Consider the following 23516-nt stretch of genomic DNA (forward strand, 5'->3'; position numbering starts at 1 on the left):
GTATAGCCCTGGCTGTCCTGGATCTCACTCTGTAGCCCAGGCTGGCCTCAAACTCACAGAGATCTGCTTGGCTCTGCCTCCCAAGTGCTGGGATTAAGGCATGTGCCATCCATCGCTCCCAGCTTTACCCTTATAATTTCTAGTCTCAAGCTTCATTCTCCCATCTGAAATCCCCTGACTCATTAGAATATCCCCGAGGGTGAATGTGGCCACTGTCCCCACTGGGAGGACAAACCGACTCAGATGGTGTAACTGGTCCACCAAAGCTTGAGAAAAATCAGGTCGAAACCTTGATGTGGTTTGAATGAGAGCGGTCCAGATAGGCTCAAACTTGGTCCCCAGTTGGAGGAAATGTTTGGGAAGGATTAGGAGGTGTGGCCTTCTTGGAGGAGGTGTGTCATTGGGGGAGGGCTCAGAGGTTTCCAAAGCCCATGCCAAGCCCAGTCTGCCCTGTAGATCCCAGCTATTGCTCCAGGGTCATGTCTGCCTGCTGCCACGCTCCCTGCCATGATGGTCACGGACTAACCCTCTGAAACTGTAAGCAAGCCCCAAATTAAATGCTATCTTTTAAAATTAGTCTTGGTCATGGTGTTTTGTCACAGCAACAGAACAGTAATTAAGACACTTGACTCCACCATTCCCTCTCCTTTAACACATGGTCCTTTTAGCCGAGGCTCGGGTGAAGGCACACCACTCCATGGATCCTGTTTCCTCCATTGATAAGGGTCTTGTTTTCACTTACCAAACATGTGCCCTCGACCACCTGAAAACACCAGCCACTTGCTTTCCCAGATTCCCTCACCACTGAAGCATGAGTCTGTGATCGATGGCCAACACCATCAAAAACACCTGCTAGGGTACTCCTGGAAGAGGTTGTCCTTACAGGAAAACAAAATGGAGCACATTTTGGAGCACAGGAGGAACTACCCCTCTTGGGGGGAGGGGTAGACATCATTATGTCTACATTTGAGGGCTGGAACCCGACAGCCACCTGCTGTCACAAGGCATCAAGCTTAAGTACCAAGTCATTTTCAGGGTCTAGAGAAGCAAAGAGATGGAGATAATCTTGAATCCTGGGCTGGCGAGATGGCACAGTGGAGGACGGCGTGCCGCCAAGCCTGACGACCTGAGTTCGATTCCCAGGATCCACATGGTAGGAGGGAACCAACTCTCACAGGTGGTCCTCTGACCTCCACAACAGTGCTACTGCATGCACACACATGAAATAAATAAATAATAAATAAATGTAACAAAATACACACAGCTCAGAACAACACCACTTAGGACCAGCAAGATGGCTCAGCAGGTAAGGACCCTTCTCACCAAGCCTAATTCACATGATGGAAGGAAAGATCTGATTCCCCCAAGTTGACCTCCATACAGGCTCTCACACACATACAAAGAAACAAATGAATGTAATTAAACACACACGCGCGCGCGCACACACACACACACACACACACACACACACACACACATCTAGAATCCTGGTCAACCCAAACCTCTGCTGTCCTGGAATGTGAGGAGATGTGCCGTGACACATCTTCCTCCTTGTTGAAGCTGCTCTGAGTTTCCTGCTTTGTCACTTAACAACTCAAAGAAGCCCTAATGGGCTCCCCACTGCCCAGGAGGGCTGCAGAAGGAATTTCTGGATCACACCAGCTCCAGAGACCACTGATCTGTGCCCAGCGCAGTAAACACTCAGGCAATTTGTCTTGGAGTTTTAATCTAGCCTCACATATTAGCTCTCCTCACACCCCACTGAGAGAAGCCTGAGAGTGTTCCCAGAGAGCAGAGCCTTGGAGAAGGCCATGCCAGCGCTGCCTGCCTGACAGGACTGACCCTACCTCCCAAGAGCCTGATGGGTTTTGCTCTCCTCTCCCCGATGGAGTATCCAGGGCCCCAGCGCGCTGGTTTGTCCCTCACTTGGCAGAACAGCCCATCAATTATTCACCATATCAGCTCAGGCTCCCCAGGATGCTATCGGGAGGAAAGTGATTGCTGCCCACCCTGCCCAGAGAAAGGACACAGCAACTGAGTACTGATAGGAACAGTACCCTCCCGCTAGTGCTGAGCACTAAGCTGCCACAAACACAATGTCACTGCAAAGGGGCCTTCAATCTTCATTTTACAGATGGGAGGCAGGGAGAGAGAGGTGAAAAGAACAGCTTCACCGGAGAGTAGAGAGGGGTCGGCTGATCCTACAAGCCTGGTCAGTCCTTTCTCCAGAATATGTGAGAGGTGGTCATTTCTGTACCTCACAAGCACCTTGAAATGATTCCACATGTGGCCCTCAGCCTGTGTGTTCTCTGAGAACCCTTCCCCCAAGCCTCATCATGCTAACAGGCTTGGCTTTGGAGCTTGTCAGATGGGGTGGGCCAGGTGCGTATGATAGAGAGAGCAAAGATTCAGGAGCCACAGGAGGGCTGTGAGAAAGGAGTGGCTGACAGGACCCAGGACCCTGAGATAGTCAGTGCCTGATTGCTTGCTTGATATATCCATCTACCTATCCACCCATCCATCTACCCACCTATCCATTCACCAATCTATTCATCCACCAATCCATAAATCCATCCACCCATCCATCATCTACCCACCCACCCACCCATCCATCCACCATCTACTCATCTACCAATCCATTCATCCATCCATCTATCATCTACTCACCCACCCACCCACCCATCCATCCACCATCTACCCATCTACCAATCCATCCACCCATCCATCTACCTGTCCATCCATTATCCACTCATCCACCCATCCATCCGTCTACCAATCCATCCATCCACCCACCCACCAATCTACCAATCTATCTACCCATCCACCCATCCATCCATCCATCCATCCATCCATCCATCCATCCATTCACCCAAACATCCATCTACACCCCCCTACACCCCTCCATCCTACATATAGTTATTCGGAGCCCTCTAAACCAGGCACCATGATGTATGCTAGGAACACAGCAGTGTGTATGATACATCCTTGTGGGTGTAGAACAGAAGCATGTGGACCAAATATGATTTCAAACAGTTTAAAGCTCATGCAGGAAAGATACTGCATGAGGTAACAGGGTACGGGGAGGTGACAGGCATCAAGGAGGTCTCCAGGGGGAAACAGTAGAGCAGGGACTGTAGCTAATGGGGACAAGAAGAGAAGGGGCCCATGGAATGATCTGGGGAAGGCAATCGTCAGCAGCCAGAAAAGTAAGTGCAAAGGTTCTGGGGTAGGACAGATCACTGTTTGGGAACAGTAAGGAAGCCAGTGGAACTGGGACCACGCAAGCCAGAAGAGAGCAGAAGGGATGAGCCCCAAGAGTTCTGAGGCCAGAGTCGAGACCTCAGATGCATGGTGGCATGTGGAGTTCATGCTGAATGTGATAGAAACCTCTGTGGGTTTCAAACATGAATAATGCAATCTGACTTGCACCTTGGGCTGCTGGGGAAGGGACTGTGGGAAGCAAAGTGAGAGAAGGCGCTAGGGAGGCATCCGTGGCCCCCAGTCACCACAGAAAGAACAGGGTGTTCCAAACTTCACTGGGGTGTACCTTTCTGGCTACTTCTAGATGTGGGCTTTGTGACCTTAGGCAAATTGCTCCACTTCTCTGAGCCCTGTCTTTGTATTTGCTCAGTGGCTGTCAACATTTCTATACTGACAGCCAGTGAGCCTTCCCATTTCAGCTCTGGCTGCAGAAAACTGCCAGAATGTGAGCTGACAGCCCAGCCCAGGATCACAGTGAGGTCAAAATGCTGTCCGGGTGAGCTGATTAAGTGGAGAAAGAGGAGCAACTGCTCATTCCCATACACTGCCTCCTGCAAGACGTCCGCAAGACGCCTGCCTATGCCCTGCAGCCAGATGCCAACTCAAACACGGTCCTTTGCCTGTTTCTTCTTGGGGAGGGCAAATCCCCACTTCCTGTCCCTGGATCTATCGTCTTAAGGACGGGGCAGGTGAGGAAGGAGGGGCCTGCCTGGGTCTCAATGGGCTCAACAGTGGGGGAACTTGTGTCAGGCCTAGAAATAGCAAAATAAGTCTGTTGATCCTAAGCCGGCTAAGGGTGAGTACCTTCCATCTTAGAGGGAGGCTTTCTGGACACGGAAACTGGGGAAGGATTATGGTCAGAGTCTTCCAGGAGGAGGACCAGGCCCAGGGGCCTCTATGTCCTCAGAGCCCAGAGGCAACAGAAAATGATTGTAGGCTCTTCCTATCGTCCCACTAGACATCCTTTGCTGTGTCTACTGCAGTCTCTGGAAATAACCCCAGAGTCCCTACAGAGGGGCCAGCCAAGCCACCAAGACTCCACACTGAGAGGTCAGGCTGGCCAAGAGTCAGGCCTTGCTACTGAACTATGGCCGGCTGAACAGGCAATCTCAGTCCCTCGCCTCTGCTCCTGCTTCCTGGGCTCCACTCTTAGAGACGTTCTTGTCTCTTTCTAAACTTGATCTCTCTGGATTCCCACACATCTCTTTTCTGGGCCCCTGCCCAACCTCCCATGCAGCCCTGAACACACTGCGCTGTCCTTTACTCCTGGTACCCAACACGCAGGCCATGTGAGACAGTCTTCACCCTCCAGACACTCCCGGGTGCCAGCCTGACTCGGAGGAATTGCACCTGCCCAGGCCCTTACCCCCAGCTCCCAAGGCTTCCACCTTTGCCCAGCAGCCCACCCTGTGTGGTCTCCAGCAGCCCACCCTGTGTGGTCTCCAGCAGCCCACCCTGTGTGGTTGCATCCACTCCTGCCTCTTTCTCTAGGCTTATCTTTGCTTTGATTTGGAAATCCACATCCTCCTCCAGGAGCCGACTGAAACTGCACCACGCTGCAAGTACATAAACAAGGAGCCAACCAGCCCCTCACCCACAGTTCCTGAGCCTCTGGGCAGGCTGTCCTTGCCACTAGGCTTCCCTATCTTGTGTCATCTCTTAAAATACCCGTGTGTGCCTCAGCCTTCACCACGCGTGCCTGTAGGCTGCGTTTATACCCTTCTTTAGCGGCAGAGTGGGCAATAATACCGGGCTAGATACTACAAATGCAGGGCTAGCTATTCCGGCCTGGACTCGGGGCCTGAAGGGCAGGACACTAGACTCTACCCAGCAAAACGCGCCTCCGCTCTCACGGCGGCTGTAGCATTTTAGAGTCTTATAAACCATTTCCCTCCAACAAAGTGGGGGTACACAGCACTGAATCATTGCGGGGGAGTATCTCGTGACACATGGGGAGGGTACAAGAGTGGTGGTCCCTGGAGAACTCGCTCGGAGTCCCCGTCTTTCACTAGTACTCATCGTGAGGAGTCGGGAGCCGCAGCGTAGGCCTCCATGAGGCAGCGTAGGCCTCCACGAGGGGAGCAGACCCCAGACTCACCTTGGCGGCCACCGACGAGTTGGGTTTCTCCAGCAGGTCCCAGAGTTTCTTCCTCTTCTCGGCGCAGCACGTGTTGTCGAACTCCTCGCCCTCCCGCTCCCGCAGAGTCTCGGCCTCGCGCTTCAGCTCCTCGTTCATCTGCTCCTTCTTCTGGTGGTAGCGGGCCTGACAGCAGGACTCCAGGTAGATCTCATCGATGCCCCAGTAGTCCAGCTCCTGGCTGAAGCTCAGCGCGCACATCTCCTCCATCATGTGCAGCCGGCCCGTGCGGTAGAAATTGAGAATGGAGGTAAAGGCGCCCGGGTGGCGGTCGAAGAAGTACTCGTTGTCCTCAAGGCTGTAGTCGTCGCACACCTGGAGCAGAGAGTCGTGCGTGTTGCAGTCCCGGAGCTTGCCCAGCCGCGTGCGGGGCAGGCGGTCCAGAGTGCGCCACAGCACCTCGTGCGCCAGGCCCCCGACGTTGAGGCGCACCCGGCGTGAGCACGCCTTGCTGCGCACGATCTCCATGGGCTCGGGCGGCAGCGAGCTGGTGGAGCGCGAGCCATGCTTCGTCATGCCCGCCGGCATCGCTGGTCCGGCCGCCCCCGCCCCCCCTGCCCCCCCAGGCCGCTGTCACTCGACGGCAAGGCCCGCTGCTGCGGGGGCGGGGGGCGGGGAGCGCTGCGGGCCGCTGCGGTGCAGGGGTGCTCGAGGGCGGGCGTCACGGCTGCCGTCTCACCTCCATCCCGACGGCTGCGGGGCAGAAAGCGAAAGCGGACGCGGGTCAGCGAACCTGGCTGCGAGGTTCCTCCCCCCAGGGTCCCCACCGGCCTTGACCTTCCCGAGGCTTAAGCGGCTCAGGGGGGGAATGGCCGGGGGAGGGGGGGGGGGGAGGACTGATGGCCGCTGTCCCTCCCGCCGGTGCTGAAGTCAGCCCCACCCCAGGACGGAGGGAGGGGTGACCCTCCCGGCAGGAGAGGCCCCCAAGAGGCTCCCGGGAAGCCCCACCCCCGCCCTGGCGCAATCCGGCCGCCCGGGGCGCTGTCCGCCCCGTCGAGTGCTGAAACTCCCCGCTCTGCGGGTCTCGGGATGGAATGCCCAGCCTGGCCCCGCAATGGGGAGGCCGAAAGAGGCAGGGAGAACTTTCTTTTTTTCTCTTGTTAGTGAGTTCTCATCTCCTCCCACCCCAAGATGCTCAGGATTTGGGGTGGGAGCATAGCGATGGCATTGGGCTTGCTTTTTCTAAATCTTAAAAGATTTTGGATCGAGTGGGGATCATGGAGGCTCCCAGATGCCCACCTGTCGGAGGTCACCAGGCAACCCTGTCCTGGGACGACCCCACTCCTCACAACATCAGGACCTGAGGTCGCTCCCGAGACCAGGTGAGGGTCGAAGGAACCAAGCCAGCGGGGTCTGCACCTCCCTGTGCGCCCCCCCCCCCCACCCTAGCGCAGGAGGGGCGCGGAGTCCACCGGATCCGCCTGCTCGATGCTCCCCTCCCGCCCCCTCCCCCCTCCTTTCTCCTCCTCCCCCTCCTCCCGCTCCTCCTCCTCCTCCTCCTCCTCCTCCTCCTCCTCCTCCTCCTCCTCGCTCCTCCCGGCGATGGCTTTTTATAACTCTGGGTTCTGCGCCTTTGCCCGGGCTCGGGAGGGAAGGGGTGGGGGAGGTGGGAGGCGGGGAAACCAGCGGAATCTTCTGGCCTTTCGGAGCGTGCCCTCCTCCCGCCACGCACCGGTGATTTCGGGGGGTTCCCGGGGCCCACAGCACGCCGGGCGCACGCCCCGCCCCCCTCCCCCGCCCCGGGGTGGACCCTCGCCGCCCCCACCACACTCACCCCTAGGGCGGCCGCCTCCCGGGGCCGCGCCGCGCGCATCTCGCCGGCCGCCCGCGCCCCCGCCCGCGGCAGCGGCGGTCCCGGGGCCGGGCTGGGCCTACCCCGGCCGGGCGGGCGGGCGGGCGGCACCGGGGCTGCGGGGCGCGGGCGGGGCGCTCTGCGGGGCGCGGAGACTGCGCGGCCTGGGCGATCGGCGGCGCCTCCGCCTCCACCTCGGGCTCCGGCTCGGCTCGGCGGCGGCCGCGGCTGCCTGCGCGAGATCAACAAGTCGGGCTGAGCTTCGGCTCCGCGCTCGCTGCGATTCTGTCCCGCACTTCGGAGCGCGGCGAGTGGCACCGAGGCGGGACGGCGCCACCTGCGGGTCGGAAGCGCGCGCGGCTTAACCCCTCCGTGCCCGGCCGGGCCCTGGCCCAGGCCGCGGGGCCCACCCGGGCGGGCTGTCTGCGTCCCGGCTACCACGAGGCTGAGCGCCTACTGCATGCAGGCTCTGCGCGTAGATTCAGCTGCGAAGACAACCAGCCTCCCGGTCGCGGGGCTGCCGGGAGAGCGACTGTAAACAGAAGTAGGGGACTATGTCAGACAGGCTAGATGCTGGGAGGATGGGAGAGCTGGAGAAGGCAGGGGGCAATTTTAATGGCCCTTGCTTGGATTCCACTGCAGATTCTAAAATCAAATTCTAGGTTCTAGAAGAAGGTGGACAGTATGTCTATCAACAAACAAACATGCGAAACGAGTGGGCAGGTGGGTGGTTGGGGCTGAGGAGAAGCGTAAGGCCAGAGCAGGGGGCAGTGAGGACTCAGAGCTTATATGGCCTGATCAGTCACTCACCCATTCATGCCAGCTTGGACGGCTGCTTCTGTAGAGCTAAGTGTCAGGCTCAACCAAGGGATCCCCGGCCCTGCCTCACTCTGTGCAGTGGGGCGGGCACCTTCTATCAGGCCATCTCCGAGTGACTGTGGGGTGGGAAGGTTTGCATGCAGAAGGGCCAGGCTTCCCTCCAGTCGCTCACACTCGGGCCCTGCCTGGTCTTTGCTGGTTCGTTCTCTCACATAGGTATCTGTTGTGTGGTATTAAGGTGGCAGGGATGCAGAAGAGAGCCGTGCCCTGGAGAGGGAAAACTTAATGAGACTTAGTGCCCCAAGATCCGGACGGCCCTTCCCCTTTCCACTCTTGGCCTCCTTCCCAACTGCATCACACAGAACTGTTTGTAGAAACCTATCCACTCTCCTCAGTTCTATCATCATGACGCAGCCCAAGCTGCCACTGCCTTCTCTCCCCGTGACCTCTGCTCTGAGCTCCCCCATCCCTCTCTGCCTCCCACAGGTCACGCTGATAGCCACGGCTGTCAGAATGAATGTTCCCTTTGCTGAACTGAACGTGGCTGTCACTGGAGGAAAGCCTTCCCAGGGTTTTTTCTTGCTCTGGCCTGATAGATCTGGTTCAATCCCTCCCTCTTCTTCTCAGCTTGCCCACCATGGAAGCAAGACAAGCAACTAAACGTATTTTTATTTATTTATTTTCTAACGAGAAGGTTTCAGCCAATCATGAGTGCTAACAGGAAATCCTGAGTTCAGTGATGGGGAGGGGCGGGCTATACTGAGAGCTTTACCTGGGTGGTCAGGGAGGGCGTCTCAGAGGTGGAAGACAGACTCCACAGGTAAGAAGGGAGTCAGCTTTGGGGAGATAAGAGGAGTTCCAGGCAGAGCGTGGTCAGGTTAGAGGTCAAGGGCAAATGAGGAACAGCCATTCCCTGGCCACAACAAAATCGGCATAGAAAATACAAGACTTGATTTCCTCCCCTATTGTGCCGTGTGTGTGTGTGTGTGTGTGTGTGTGTGTGTGTGTGTGTGTGTGTGAACTTGCCACAAATTAAAATCACCTGAGCAGGGAGGCTCACTTGAGGAATTGTCTTAATTTTCTTTTTTTTTTTTTTTTTTTTTTTTGGTTTTTCGAGACAGGGTTTCTCTGTGTAGTTTTGCGCCTTTCCTGGAACTCACTTGGTAGCCCAGGCTGGCCTCGAACTCACAGAGATCCGCCTGGCTCTGCCTCCCGAGTGCTGGGATTAAAGGCGTGCGCCACCACCGCCCGGCTTAATTTTCTTAATTGATGTGGGAGGACCTACCCTAATGTGGGCAGCACTGACTGGTAGCAGCCCAGATTGAAGGGTGTGGAGGAAGGAAGATGCCTCGCCTTTTGTTGCCTTGGCCTTGCCTCTTGCTGCAGAGCTGATTGACACTGCTGCACTGCTGCTGCTGCTGCTGCTGCTGCTGATAATGATGACGATGATGATGATGATGATGACGACGACGATGATGATTTCCTCACTGGTATCAGAACCATCGATTTCAGGCGTCCATCATGAACTAAGGACCTTCAAGTCTCCAGGAACCTCCAGATTTTTGGTGCCGGCTTGGGACGGCTGAGACACCTCAAGGACCAAGAAACTACCAGATTCTCAGCCTCATGGTATTGGGACTATATTCAGAGTAAGCTGGTTAAATACTTTTTTTTTCTTTTTTTTTTTGGTTTTTGGTTTTTGGTTTCGAGACAGGGTTTCTTTGTGTAGTTTTGGTGCTTGTCCTGGATCTCGCTCTGTAGACCAGGCTGTCTTTGAACTCACAGAGATCTGCCTGTCTCTGCCTCCCTAGTGCTTTAAAGGCAGTGCGCCACCACCGCCCGTCTAAATACGTTTTTTAACAACTTGATATATAAAATGTCTTCTATTTTAATATATAAGATGTGTGTCCTGTTGCTTCTGTTTCTCTAGAATAATACAGGATGCATGCGCTCATGTGTGTGTATGCATATGGAGGCCAGAGGTCAGCCCTGGGTATGTTCCTTAGGCGGCATCCACCTTTTTTATTTTATTTATTTGTTTAGAGATAGCTTCTCTCATTGGCTGGGAACTCACCAAATAGGCTAGGCTGGCTGGCCAGTGAGCCCTGGGGCTCTGCCTGTCTCTGCTGCTTCAGCCTTGGGGTTTTAAACATATACTTCAATGCTGGTTTTTTGTTTTTGTTTGATTCCATGGGTTCTGGAGATTGGACTAGGGTCCTGTACTTGTGAGGGAGGCACTTTACTGACTACCGTTTCCCCAGTCCCCTTCATTTCTTCCTTCCTTACCCTCCCACTCCCGAGACTGCCCCCTACCTCATGGGCAGCACTTGTTTCCTGGTTAGTGGATTTTATGGTTTGTTTTTTCTGTGTGAGATCTTGAAAAAAAATGGTGTTTTGTGTCTATACCTCAAATCATACTTTTTGTTTGTTTTTCATTTGTTTTGTTTTGCCTTCCCCCCACCCCAAAAAATATTTGACTATGTAGCCCAGGCTGGATTTGAACTCGCCATGCTCTCTGTCTTGTCCTTCTGAGGGGTATGGGATTACAGGGTTACCTACCGGCACCATTAGGCACACTTCACCTTACCCATGTGCTGTGTGCTGTGACTCTAGGGTTGTTTCTTATCTCCAGGAGAGCTACGCACATTGATGTGGGTTCACCAGTCCTCACACTGAGTGTCCTTCTTCATTGTCCAGTCCCTCAAAGTCGCTTGTAGTCCTAGTACTTAGTGGACTCACCTGAGAGCACCCTCTCATATCTGCTCACAGACCAGTGACGTGATTTCTTTCCAAGGTCTCTTGTAGCCCAGGTGGGCCTTGAACTTGGTTACACAGCCGAGGATGAGTTTGGATTTCTGATCCTCCTGCCTTCACCTCCTAAGTGCTGGGATTCCAGGCATGCACCGTCACACCTGATTTACACAGCGCTAGAGATGAGCCCAGTGCTCTATCCACTGAGCCTTGTCCCCGGCCCTGACACGGTGACTTTGTAAACATGCTTCCTGAGGCTTTGGAACAATGTGTCCCAGGGTGTGTACACTCTTGACTAAGTGCACCCAGACTCCGCTGCCTCTGGTGGCATCTCCTCTAAAGTGCTGGGAGTCCTTCGGCCTCCATTAGCTTTTATCCAGAGAGTGGAGCGTTGAATGTCTAGTGTGTGCCAGGAGACAGCTCAATGCATTGAAATGTCCCTTTCATTGACTATTGATGAATCTCAGGTTTGCTTCATATGCATTGGAGTTTGTGTGTGTGTGTGTGTGTGTGTGTGTGTGTGTGTGTGTGTGTGTGTGTTGTTGTGGTGATGGTGGCTGTTGTGGTAGTTGTTATTGTTATGGCTGTTATGGTGGTGACTGTTGTTATGGGTATAGTTATGGTTGTTGTAGTAGTGGTTGTTGTTACAGTGTGGTGGTGGTAGCTATTGTTATAACTGTAGTTGTAGTTGTTATGGTTGGGGGATGTTGTTATGGTTATTACTGTGGTTGTTGTTATGGTTGTTTGGTGGCTGTTGCTGTGGTTGTTATGATTATGGTTGTGGTAGTGGTAGTGGCTGTTGTGGTTGTGTTGGTGATGGCTGTTGTTTTAGTTTTGGTTGTAGTTGTTATGGTTGAGAGGTTGTTATGATTGTGGTTTTGTTTTAATTGTAGTTGGTGGTTGTTGCTGTGGTTGCTATTATGGTTGTGGTTGTTATGCTCGATGATTGTTATTACTGTGAGTGTTGTTATAATTATGGTTGCTATTGTGGTTGGTGGTTGTTATCATGGTTGCTATTATGATTGTGCCTGTTGTTATGACTGGTGATTGTTGCTGTGGTTGTTGTTATGATTGTGCCTGTTATTATGGTTGGTGATTGTTGATGTGGTTGTTGTTATGGTTGTGCCTCTTTATTATGGCTAGTGATTGTTGCTGTGGTTGTTGTTATGGTTGTGGTTGTTATTATGGCTGGTGATTGTTGATGTGGTTATTGTTATGGTTGTGGTTGTTATTATGGCTGGTGGTTGTTGCTATGGTTGTGGTTGTTATTATGGCTGGTGGTTGTTGCTGTGGTTATTGTTATGGTTGTGGTTGTTATTATGGCTGGTAGTTGTTGTTATGATTGTGGTTGTTTAGTGGCTGTTGTACTGCTTGTTACTGTAGTTGTTGGTTTTCAGGACTCCTTTACATGATCTAGATGCTAAATCCCTCCTGGACTTTGGATGTCTATTCTGTCACCTGCACATTAATTTTTTGCTTGTGGTATCTTTTGTTTCCAGAACATTATTTGAAGGGCCTGTGAGATGGCTCAGCAATGCTTGTCCCCAAACTTGGCAACCATCCTCCTGCCTCAGACTCCTGATTAGCTGGGATGACAGTCCTGGTTGTGGGTGGTTTTCTGGCACCATCCTTGGGGCAAGCCACTTTCCCACACTGGTCTGAGGGGTTGCCTTTGTCCTCTGCAGCCCCTCAGGTCCACTGCCTGCCCGTCTGGTCTTTGTGTCCTCCTGCCCACGTGACCCTCATCTGAGTGGCTTGGGGTTCTACATGCTGAGATCATGAGGCCTCTCTCTCTGCTCTTCTGTTTTAGGATGAGTATCTACCCTCCTCTTTCAGTGAGTTCCAAAGGGACAATCATGCAACCCTGGATGTCATTTTGTATTCCCAAACAGCAGCCTGTCACCAGCTCCTACCCAGAGCTCCCATCTACCCAGAGAACCCTTGAAAACTGCAGTCTCCAGGAAGAAACCTGGCTTCAAAGCCCAGAAAAGCTCTTCTCCCCAAAAAGGAGGCAGATGTTTCATTGTTTATCCCAGAGGACATGTGACAACATCCGCACAGGGGTTTGGTTATCACAACTCTGGGGGAGGGGACATCTTCCTGGTGTCTAGTTGGTGAAGGCAAGGGGATGTCGCTAAACATCATGCCGTGCACAGAATGGTTCTTCACCTTGATAATAAATGTAGCTGCTGCCCTGCAAGTCAATAGTACCAAGCCTGAGAAACCCCACGTAAGCCTCTTGGAAGGCAAAGGTGTTTCCCAACCTAGAACTGCTCTTCTCTCAGTCCACAGTGAGCGTCTCCTTTGTGACACACTGAAGACACAGGGCAAGAAAAACAGACATCACTCAATGCCTGTATAGTTAGTAAACATACAGGTCAACCAGTCAGAGCATCCAGCTGTAGTAAGTACCGTGATGAAAAGCACCAGGAGGGAGCAAGGCACATGACTGATGGAGGTATCAGCAGTGTTGGAGGAGGTGGTCCAGGGAGGCTTCCTGATGAGGCAGTTACAGGGAAACTGAGTATCACAGGGGGACATCAACCTTGTGAATGCTGAGGAAGGAGGTACATCAGGAAAGTCCCTAGAGCCCAGGCCCTGAGCATGGAATGTTCGAGAATATCTAGATTCAGGGCCTTTTATTTTCAAGAAGGAAGGAGTCTGAGTTTCCTTGTGTTGGGAAGCCCTGGCAGTTTTCCACAGAGGGGTCCCAGGCACTCAGGCTCAAGTGAGCCCTCCATCAAAGGGGGCACCAGGGAGAACTGAGTAACGCAAGGTAGTCTCAGGAGACTCAGAAGAAGGCTCCTGCAATTGTCCAGACCAAATGTAATGAGCCCTGGACCGAGTGGTAGGCAATTCACCAGCCATAGGCCTCTGCAGAGATTCTTCTGCAAGTCCATGGCCATCGCCAAAGACCCTGTGTGATTGGGTCACCCCGCCACACCTACAAAGTCTAGCTGCCAGCTTAGGGGAGAAGCATGCAGATCCCCTTGCACCTAAAAATGCAGAGGGGCTGGCTCTGTCAGGCCCCATGCAGCCCTGTGGCTGTGTGTCTGCATGTTCACTCAACAAGGAGTAGTGGAAAGTTCCTTCAGGTGGCAGTGTGGCCTCGTGGCAAAGAGAGAGGACTCCTGGGCAGAATGGCTGGTACAGAAGGGTGATCTAGCCTCTGTGAACTGTAACTTTCCCACCTTTAAAATGAGTAGTCATAGAGATAGCATGTGCTTTATTAGGCTATGAGGGGATTTATTTATTTATTTGTTTGTTTATTTATTTATTTATGTTTTTTGAGACAGGGTTTCTCTGTGTAGCTTTGGAGCGTTCCTGGAACTCACTCTGTAGTACCAGGCTGGCCTCAAACTCACAGAGATCCGTCTGCCTCTGCCTCCCAAGTGCTAGGATTAAAGGCATGTGCCACAACCTCCTGGCTATAAGGGGATTTTTAAAAATTCTCTTGTTGTGTATATTTGTGCATATGTGGGTATGTATGTTAAGGACAGAGGTCAATGTTGGGTGTCTATGAGAAATTTTTTTAAAAGATTTATTTATTTTAAGTATACGACTGCTCTGTCTGCATGCCAGAAGAGGGCATCAGATCCCACTATAGATAGTTGTGAGCCACCATGTGGTTGCTGGGAATTTGAACTCAGGACCTCTGGAAGAGCAGCCAGTGCTCTTAACCACTGAGCCATCTCTCCAGCCCCAAGAAAAAATTAATTTAATTTTATGTGTATGGGTGCTTTGCCTGCACATATATCTGTGCACCGTGTGTGTGCCAGCGGAGAGTATTGGATCCCCTGAGCTGGAGTTATAGATGCTTGTGAACCACCCTGTAGGTGCCGGGAATAGAACCCAGGTCCTCTAGAAGAGCTGCCAGTGCTCTTAACCGCTGAGCCATCCTTCCAGACCCTATGAGGAACTTTTTAAAGCCCTTTACCACCAATGGCTCTGTCTGGTCAACTGCAGGTCGCTGAGGCAACTTGGGGTTGCTAAGGGAGGGGCTTCTGTGTCCAGCTCGACCTAAGTAACCAGAACGCTTAGCTGGTGGAGGGGAAGGAAGCTCTGTCAGTAAAGTGCTCGTGCACAAGCACGAGGACCCGAGTTCACATCCCCAGGATGCACAGGAAAGTCAGGAGTTCACATCCCCAGGATGCACATGAAAGTCAGGAGTTCAGATCCCCATGATGCACAGGAAAGTCAGCGCGCACTTGTAATCCCTGCACTAGGGAAGCAGAGACAGGGCGACTCCTGGAGCGAGCTCACTGGCCATCTGGCCGAGCAGGATCAGGAAGCTCCAGGTTCAGTGAGAGACGCTGCTTGACCCTGTGTGGAGTGTGATTGGAGAAGACACCTGGCATCAGTCTCTGACATCCACATGCACATACATGTGAACATGCACAAAACATACCACGCATACAAATAGAAAACAGAATAAGTAACTGTTTTAAAAATGCCTAACTAATCCATTCAGAAGCTTGGGGAGCCTAGGAGGGATCGCTCCCACCATTTTGTTTTGCCTCCCTCACATAGAGGCTCTCTGTTCCTAGGCATGGCGCTTGATCCTTGCAAAAAGGCCACTTCTATGCCAGGTGTCAGCCTTCATGAAAACATTCAAAGTAAGGTGACCAGATGGGGGGAAGCCTCTTGTCCTCCACAGCTGAGTCCACCTGGAAATAAAGCTGTCACAGGGTAAAATGGAGCTGAACGGGATCTATCATTAGGGCTCCTGGATCCAGCCACTCCTGAAGCCAGCATCCCTGGATTCCCAGTTATGTGTGCTGTGAAATAACTCCTTCTGTCCTGCCCGCTGTCAGTCGGTCATCCATATCCAAAGGATCTTAACCAGTGGCAGTCCTCTCTCCATAGACCAGATATTTTCTTAGCTTAGGGAAGAAATTAGACGTATAAGAAATAGGAAAGGGGGCTGGAGAGGTGGCTCAGTGGTTGCTGTGGCAGGGGACCTGAGTTCCATGCTCAGCACCCAAATCGGACAGCTTTACAATCTCCTGTTAACTCCAGCTCTAGTGATCTGACACCTCTGTCTTCCTTGAGGCACCTGCACTCATGTGTACACACACACACACACACACACACACACACACACACACACACACACATATAATAAAAAATAAAATAAATCTTAAAAAAAAAAAATAAGAGAACCCAGGAGAAACCTGGCATGATGGTGGCTCACACCTGTATTCCTACCACTCAGGAGGCAGGAGCATCAAAATCACAACCCACTGTCACCCCAGTCCCAGGGGATCTGATGCCCTCTTCCGACCCTGTGGGCACCAGGCATGCATGGGGTACACAGACGTACATGCAGGCAAATCACCCATACACACTTAATTAGTTAATTAAATTAAAAGTTCAAAGTCATCTTTGCTTAAGTGGTTAGTTCAAGGCCATCTTGGGCTATGTGAGATCATGTCTCAAACAAACCCAATAAACAATCAGGAAGGAAGCAGTGGAGGGAGGGAGAGAAAATGAACTACAACTGGAATATTCTATAACGAAGGGACCCTGCATAGCCCTCTGATTTAAAGACAAGCCACAACACTCGTGGAGGGGCAGCATCCCAGTGCAGCCAAGTTCTAACACCAGACTGTCTGATTCCAGGCCACTGCTCTCTCAAAACATGTCTGCTGAGGCGTCAGCCTGGCATCTTGATGGGAGGAGCCGAGATCCACCCCTGCCACTCCTCCGACAGTGCTGGCAAGAAGTCTGGCCTTCTCTGGATTCCATGATACCATCCATCATTTATGTCCCACTGGGCAGCCTGCTCAGGTTTCTTGGAGTTTCTGGGTAGAGTAAGGCTACTTAATACCATACTCCCCTGCCCCCCACCCTGTACTGGCTGGTTTTGTGTGTCAACTTGACACAAGCTAGAGTCATCAGAGAGAAAGGAGCCTCAGTTGAGGGAAGGTCTCCATGAGATCCAACTCTCAGACATTTTCTCAATTAGTGATCAGTGGGGGAGGGCCCAGACTGTTGTGGGTGGTGCCATCCCTGGTCCTGGGTTCTGTAAGAAAGCAGGCTGAGCAAGCCATGTGGAGCAAGCCAGTAAGCAGCACTCCTCCATGGTTTCTGCATCAGCTCCTGCCTCCAGGTTCCTGCCCTGCTTGAGTTCCTGTCCTGACTTCCTTCAGTGATGAACAGCAATATGGAAGTGTAAGTCAAATAAACCCTTTCCTCCTCAACTTGCTTTTTGGTCATGGTGTTTCATCACAGCAGCAATAGAAACCCCAACTAAGACACCCCCCAAACACACGCACAGGCACACACACAGGGGCACACACTTTTGTTCACGAATTCCATGGTAAAGAAAAGTAGCTTGATGAGAGTGGACAGAGGTGCCCTCCGAGACTCAGGGGATGTGGGTGCGTCAGTCCATAACAAAGTGCGTGTTCCATGGGGCCCCTGCTACCCCAGGGATCAACTATCAGCTGGACTTGTCCTCATGCTCCATAATCAACCTCATGGTGACTATAACAGGCTCCACCTGGCGGGATCCTGGGAGTGTGAATGAGTGTGAATGAGTGTGAATGAATACATCCCACTTGACGCTGAGAATACTCACTGAAACAACCACAGTAATAATGACAGGACCGGTTGACCGTGTACTATACATTAGACACTGTTGGGGGGGCGTGTCTGTGTGTATTGCCCATTGAAGATTCTTATCTCCCCCTTGCACCAGGCACTGAGGACAACAATATAAACGAGACCATTAAACTGTTGGATGACCCTGAGTGACCCAGTGTCCGAGTCTAGTCCCTCTACATAGCCCAGGCTGGCCTCACACTTGCCATCCTCTTGCCTCAGCTGTGTGAGTAGCTGGGATCCTAGCCCTGCACCATGAGACTCGGCTCCAATGCCTGCTTTTTTCTTTCTGAGTCCACTTGTCTTTATCAAGCCCCGGGTTTCCTGGCCCAAGTTCCTGCAAATGAACAAAGCGCGTTTTCTGACCAATCCGACGCTCACTCATTCCTCCATGTCATCTTTCGTCTATCGCCCATCCGCTAGCCTCGCCATCCCCTCATCCATGTTGTCAGTGACTGAGCCCCACCCAGCCATCTCTCCACCACATACTTGCCCACTCACTCCTGTCTCTCCATCAGTCCCATCTTCCACACTGCCCATCATCTTCCCACGTTCACCCAACCTCTTGTCCATTTGTCTTCCTACCACTTACCTTTAAACGTGTCCCTCTGTCATTCACCCACCCATCTATCTTTCCATCTACCTACGCACCCATTTCACACTCATCCACCATTTATCCATCCATCCATTCATCCTCCCCCAACACACACACAATGTATTTATCCACCTATGAATCCACTCATCCAACCACACATCCACTCCAGATACTCAAGTATCACTCCATTTATCCATCTATCCACCTACCCATCCATCCACCCATTCACCACACCCCAATCTATCCTTGAACCTTCCCACCCACCACCTAACAACAGCCTAGGGCTTTGTGCATTATAATGCTTTGTGCACACTGTGCTCTGTGAGACCCCCCCAGCAAGGTCTCCTGGGTTCTCTTCCGGGGAAGAAATATGGGTGCCACCAGAAAGTCCCCACAGAGGGAGCCTGTCTGTGGTCAGGACTTTGAAAGCCATTGACTTCCAGGGTGTGGGGCCAAAAGATGATGAAATACTGAAACAACCAAGGCGCAGGCTTCCAGCAGAGCAATTAAAGGTAAGCTAATCTCTCTTCCTTTCGAAGGAGCCAGGGAACTCCAAGACACACAAGGAGAGTCAGCAAAAGGAGAAACCAAAGCCGCAGGGATCAAGGGCTAGCAAGCGGATGCTCTTGATATATTTTCGTGAGAGCTCAACTTCCGTGTCCTTCAGGCCTGGGGCTTCTCCTACCTCCTCTCCTCTCTACTGTCCTTGGCCAGTGCTCCCGGCTGTCCACCTCCCTCCCCATCTCTCTTCTTAACCCTCCCTCCCAGCTCCCCCATTTATCGCCCTTCACTCCAGCTGTTCACAATAAGGAACAAGCTCCCAGGGTGAGACCTGATGGGACAGGACCTCCTCTTCACCGCCTCCCAGCAACCGACTTCACCTCCAGACCCAGAAGCTCCCTCTTCAGAATCACACAGAGGCAGTTCATGAGCAAGGCCACTTTAATAAGCACGTGTCCATCTGACAGCATGACACAAAGTTTGAGCACTGTGTTGAAACGGCAAGGCCGAGCCACTATGCCGCTCATGAAACACACTGTGACGCTGTGTTTATTAAAAATCACAAAAGCATCCAAACTGATGTCTGGGATAGATGCTCAGCGTAGGCTTCTCTATCCGGAGACTGGGCTACCACCCACCCCCTGGCATGAGCAGTTCACCCCTCTTTTGGACCCCTCGCCCACAGTGGGTCCACCAATGAGAAACTTGAGGAGAGACATGGACGAGGCCTCAGCCAGCCAGCACACTGGCTCATCTAACCCAAGAACACAGGCTCTGGGGCCCAGAGTCTTGACCTCCACTGTCCAGGGCCGGTTTATTCCTCACGATTCTATGGGGCGTAGATGATACAGGCTCACTCCTGCCAGCATTGGAAAAACTAGCAAATCTGCTTAAAGGAGAACATTTGATGAACAGCAAATAACAGCAGAAACACAGTGAGACAGCCAGGGAACCCCTCATCTGATCAAACGGAAAACAGTAACACATCTTGCCACGCTGAGTACAGCTGGGAATGGGGAGGTGCGATCTGCCCATGCAGGTGGCTAATTCACCTCTCCTCTCTAAGCTGCCACCTCCTCCGGCCCTTCCTCTTTCTCCAGCCAGTCTTGTGTACCCTAAGCTGACTTCAAACTCACTATGTAGCCAAGTGTGACTTTTGAACCCCTGATCCTCCTGCCTCCACCTTGCTGGGATTCCAGGCATGCACCACCATAACCCAATTTCTGCAGAACTGGAGATGAACTTGGGACTTTGTGCATGCTAGCTAACCACGCTATGGGCTAAATTCCCAGCCTGTTATCAAGAAGGAAAGAAATGGAAAGGGGGAGGAATTTAAATGGGGGCATGCATGACACTGCTTCAGCTCCTCAGGTCCCCGCTGGAGCTGCCTGGCCTTCACCGTCTTCCCCATACTCGATCCCCTCCTGATTGCGGCTGAGGAGGCGCCACCTTTAAAGGGAACTAGCCCGTGGCTGAGCAGAGGTGAGCATCTTGGGGACAGTCTAGTCTGATTCAGTTAGGATGGGGCTCTGAAGGGCTTCCCTCTAGCGCACCAGGACTGAAGCCTGTGAGACCTTCAGCAGCTATTTCTGCCACTTTCTTCCTCCCCTTCCAGCCGTGAGGAGGCAACTGGGGGTTGCCATGGAAACTGGCTCATCCTCCCACAGGAGGTTTGCCAGCTCTGATTTCCGGCAAAGATAAGAAGCAGGCAGCAGTGGGGGGTCACCCAAGCATGGAGATGGGTTTCCCTGGGGATGCCCAGACTCCTGCCAATCACACTGTCTATCCGGGAATCCCGAGGGTGCCTGGAGACCCAGGGCCAGGGAAACCTCCCAGACCTAGCTCTGCTCCGAGAGGTGAGCCCTTGGAACACATGGGCGCAGGGCCTCTTCCGTCTTTCCACTTAGTTAAAAGGACCTCATCACAGATGTGCCTGTGTCTCATAAGCTGCACCATGTTTGGGTGTTCCTGGCTGCCAGCTCTCTAACGCCAAACAGAAGTGTCCCACCGCCACCCCTGGAGCCCTAGGCATGAAGAACAGACAGCCCACCCAACATCTGCTTCTAGGAGAGGTGTGTGGGCTGAGCTCTACTGGCAAGAGCTGTATGACCCCAGGCAGGTCACTTAACCTCTCTGAGCTGGCTTTCTCATCTGGAAAGCTGGCATAACACCATATCTTCTCCAGGATGCTGTGCGGAATGGAAATAGAGGTCTGTCTCAGCACTTAAAGGCACTTGGAATGCTGGGTATGGTGGCGCACACTTTTATCCCAGAACTTGAGAGGCAGAGGCAGGTGGATCTCTGTGAGATCAAGGTCAGCCTGGTCTACATAGTAAGTTCCCGAGAGACCCTGCCTCAAAAATAAAATAAAATAAAAAGAATAAAGACACTTGGGAAACAAGGCCTAATAGCAGTGAGCATGTTTGCGGTTACAGGGAGGTTTGCAAGCCATAGTCCCCTTGAAGTCAGCCTGAAATTGACACAAAGGTGAGTTTTCACCACTGACTTGGGCAAAGGCTGTGGTGACCAGAGTCAGGTGAGCAGCATGGCCTGAGGACAAGCTAGCTGGTTCTTTCACTTCATCCACCAGTACCCCCAAGAGTCAGAACAGGGGCACAGACTCCAATGCTTTCGGGACCAGAAGGGACCAGGGGTGCCAATGCTGACTCGACTGAAACCCCGTTCAAGGAAGGTGAATGCTGGGGACCCCAGGCAGAGCTACTCTTGGGACTGTCGGCCCCGTGTGGCCAGGGCATCCACAGGAATCCTCCACAGATAACATGATATCTACTGTGTTGTTTGACCGGATCTTTCTATGTAGCTCTGGCTGTCCTGGACTAAGCTCTGTAGACCACGCTTGCCTAGAACTCACAGAGATCCTCCTGCCTCTGCCTCCCTAGTGCTGAGATTAGAGGTGTGCACCACGACGCCTGGCTACTATGTTGATTTTGTTGTTTTTGGTTTTTTTGAGACAGGGTTTCTCTGTGTAGCCCTGGCTGTCCTGGAGCTCATGTAGGTCTGCATGCCTCTGCCTTGCAAGGACTAAAGGCATGAGCCACCATGCCTGGCTATGTTGATTTTTAAAGTACAGGCTGAACAAAACTGTTCTGCCGGCCTGTGTACACTGTAGCAGGGGTTTGTGTGCTGGGATGCAGGGATAGACTCCCTAGACTGACTCTCCAAACATCTCACAGGGCCAGGTCTTTCCAGGTCACACTGCATCCCAGTCTTAACACAAGGAAAGCCCTGCTACCTACTGTCTGTGAATCAAGGACAGAGGACAGGCATCCACATGAAGAGAGGGAGGGCCATGTCTCTTTAATAATCTGGGGACAGAACTTAAAACACACTGACGAATCCTTACGGGTCCTCCATGACCCATATCTGCCACGCTGGCCAAGGCCTGGACTATACCAGCTATTAAAGGTAGGGACAGCGACTGCTCTGGGAGTCGGGGGCATGGTGGTGGGGACTGCTGGTACCACAGGACAGGAGGCATAGGGGAACCCGGAGCCCAGGCAGCCTGATTTGGAAGCAAGTCTTCACAGAGGGATATAGAGCTTTCATTGGCTTTTCCTGCTCTCCATGCCCTCTATGTCCCCTCCTCTAGACACAGCATTCTAGAACAACAGGGATCCAGTGAGGAAGGCACGGGAAGTCAGGAGACCCCAGGTGAGTGTTGTGTATGCTCCACAGGTCACAGCCTGACACGGTACCGGATGGGCACGTCCTCCTCAGGCTGCATCAGACCGAAGCCGTATCTGCTGAGGTCAAACTCAGGGACCTCTGTGTCCTCGTTGCCCAGCCGCAGGTCGAAGTGAGTCAGTAGGAGGACCACAAATCTGTAGGGAAAGAGGGTGTCAGCCTGTGTGCTTCTCTGGGCTTGGCAGAGCCTGGTAAGGTGAGGACAGCCGAGCTGAGTGAGGCTGAGTGGCTGTGCCCGTGGCTGTCATTTCTACATCACAGCCAGAGTGTGGTTCCCCAGCTCTCCTGCCTGCAGCATCATATGCAGATAATGGAGTGGCCAGAGGGAGGGCCCCAGCCACGTGTCTCCAACCCCACACCCACAGCACCTGGGTAGTCCCTAGTCCCAGGTGCATCACAATGCTCGTGGTGACAAGACTGTCTCTTCCAGCCTCTCTACAAGCCTGCGCCCCCTTTCCCTAAGCTTAGCAATCTCATAGTCAGCCCCGGCCAGGGCCACACTCACCAGGAGTGCCTGTAAAATTAAAGCCAGTACCACTCCCTCAAGACTTCTTACATGTAACTGTCACCCAGGGCCACCTTTGCAAGGCGGCACTCTCTACCACCACCTTCTGGAGACACATAAAGCTGTCATGTCTAGGATGCCATCAGTGCCTCAATGACAATGACATGCTCTGCCTTGCGACTCACTACTGTCCACATGATCCTAGTTGTCCCGTGCCTCATCACTGACCCCAACTCAATTCAGGGGCCCAAAGCCAGGCAGAGCACACAGCAAGGACTTCTTCCTCTCACTGCAAGAGGAGCCGGCAAGTGGAGGAGCTGCGGGAAACTGGCCCACTGGACTTAAGGGAAAGTGACCCTCGCCGGGGTCTGTCCCACTTGCGGGCTTGGTTTTCCTGTGGGGTCAAAGTAAAGGTTTTCCTGTGGTAAAGGTAAGCCGGCTCTTCCAGCTCTGGAGGGAGAGTTTATCTGAGATAGGTCTTACAACCCGTGTCCCCAATGGTCAGAGCTATCACAGCTGCCGTTGGCTGGGAGCTTCCTGTCAGGGAGCTCACAATGACCGAGATCACAACAGATTCTCTCACTTGTTGAGGTGCCATGAGTCGGGTACCATGCTAAACACATAAAACCCTGCACCTCTTTTGTCTGTCCCTAAACCGGATGAAGCAGGAACTGCAAAGCTCGGTCATAGTTATCAATCTGGATGAGAGGATCTGTCCTGGTGTGACTGATACGCTAGGGCACAAACATGAGCAGAGGCAACCTCACATTTGCTCGCATGCTGTTTCACATTCTAGATGCAGCGGTGAATGCAGAGCCTGCACTAGCCAAGCATGCATGCATGA

General features: G+C 52.7%; 2 protein-coding genes across 2 annotated transcripts in view; both read right to left on the reverse strand.

Annotated features, from left to right (window-relative positions):
• Kcnb1 (potassium voltage-gated channel subfamily B member 1) overlaps positions 1-5926 on the reverse strand; it is an 84488-nt gene extending 78562 nt beyond the window's left edge. Inside the window, exon 1 of the mRNA XM_059261938.1 lies at positions 5360-5926. Coding sequence (XP_059117921.1) covers positions 5360-5926 — 567 coding nt within the window. The remainder of the gene's footprint in view (positions 1-5359) is intronic.
• A 12973-nt stretch (positions 5927-18899) lies between these two features.
• Ptgis (prostaglandin I2 synthase) overlaps positions 18900-23516 on the reverse strand; it is a 43061-nt gene continuing 38444 nt past the window's right edge. The window contains exon 10 of the mRNA XM_059261940.1: positions 18900-22304. Within this exon, the coding sequence (XP_059117923.1) occupies positions 22160-22304 (145 nt within the window). The 3' untranslated portion in view covers positions 18900-22159. The remainder of the gene's footprint in view (positions 22305-23516) is intronic.

This window comes from Peromyscus eremicus, chromosome 4 (genome assembly GCF_949786415.1).
Source record: "Peromyscus eremicus chromosome 4, PerEre_H2_v1, whole genome shotgun sequence".
In the NCBI taxonomy this organism is placed as follows: domain Eukaryota; kingdom Metazoa; phylum Chordata; class Mammalia; order Rodentia; family Cricetidae; genus Peromyscus; species Peromyscus eremicus.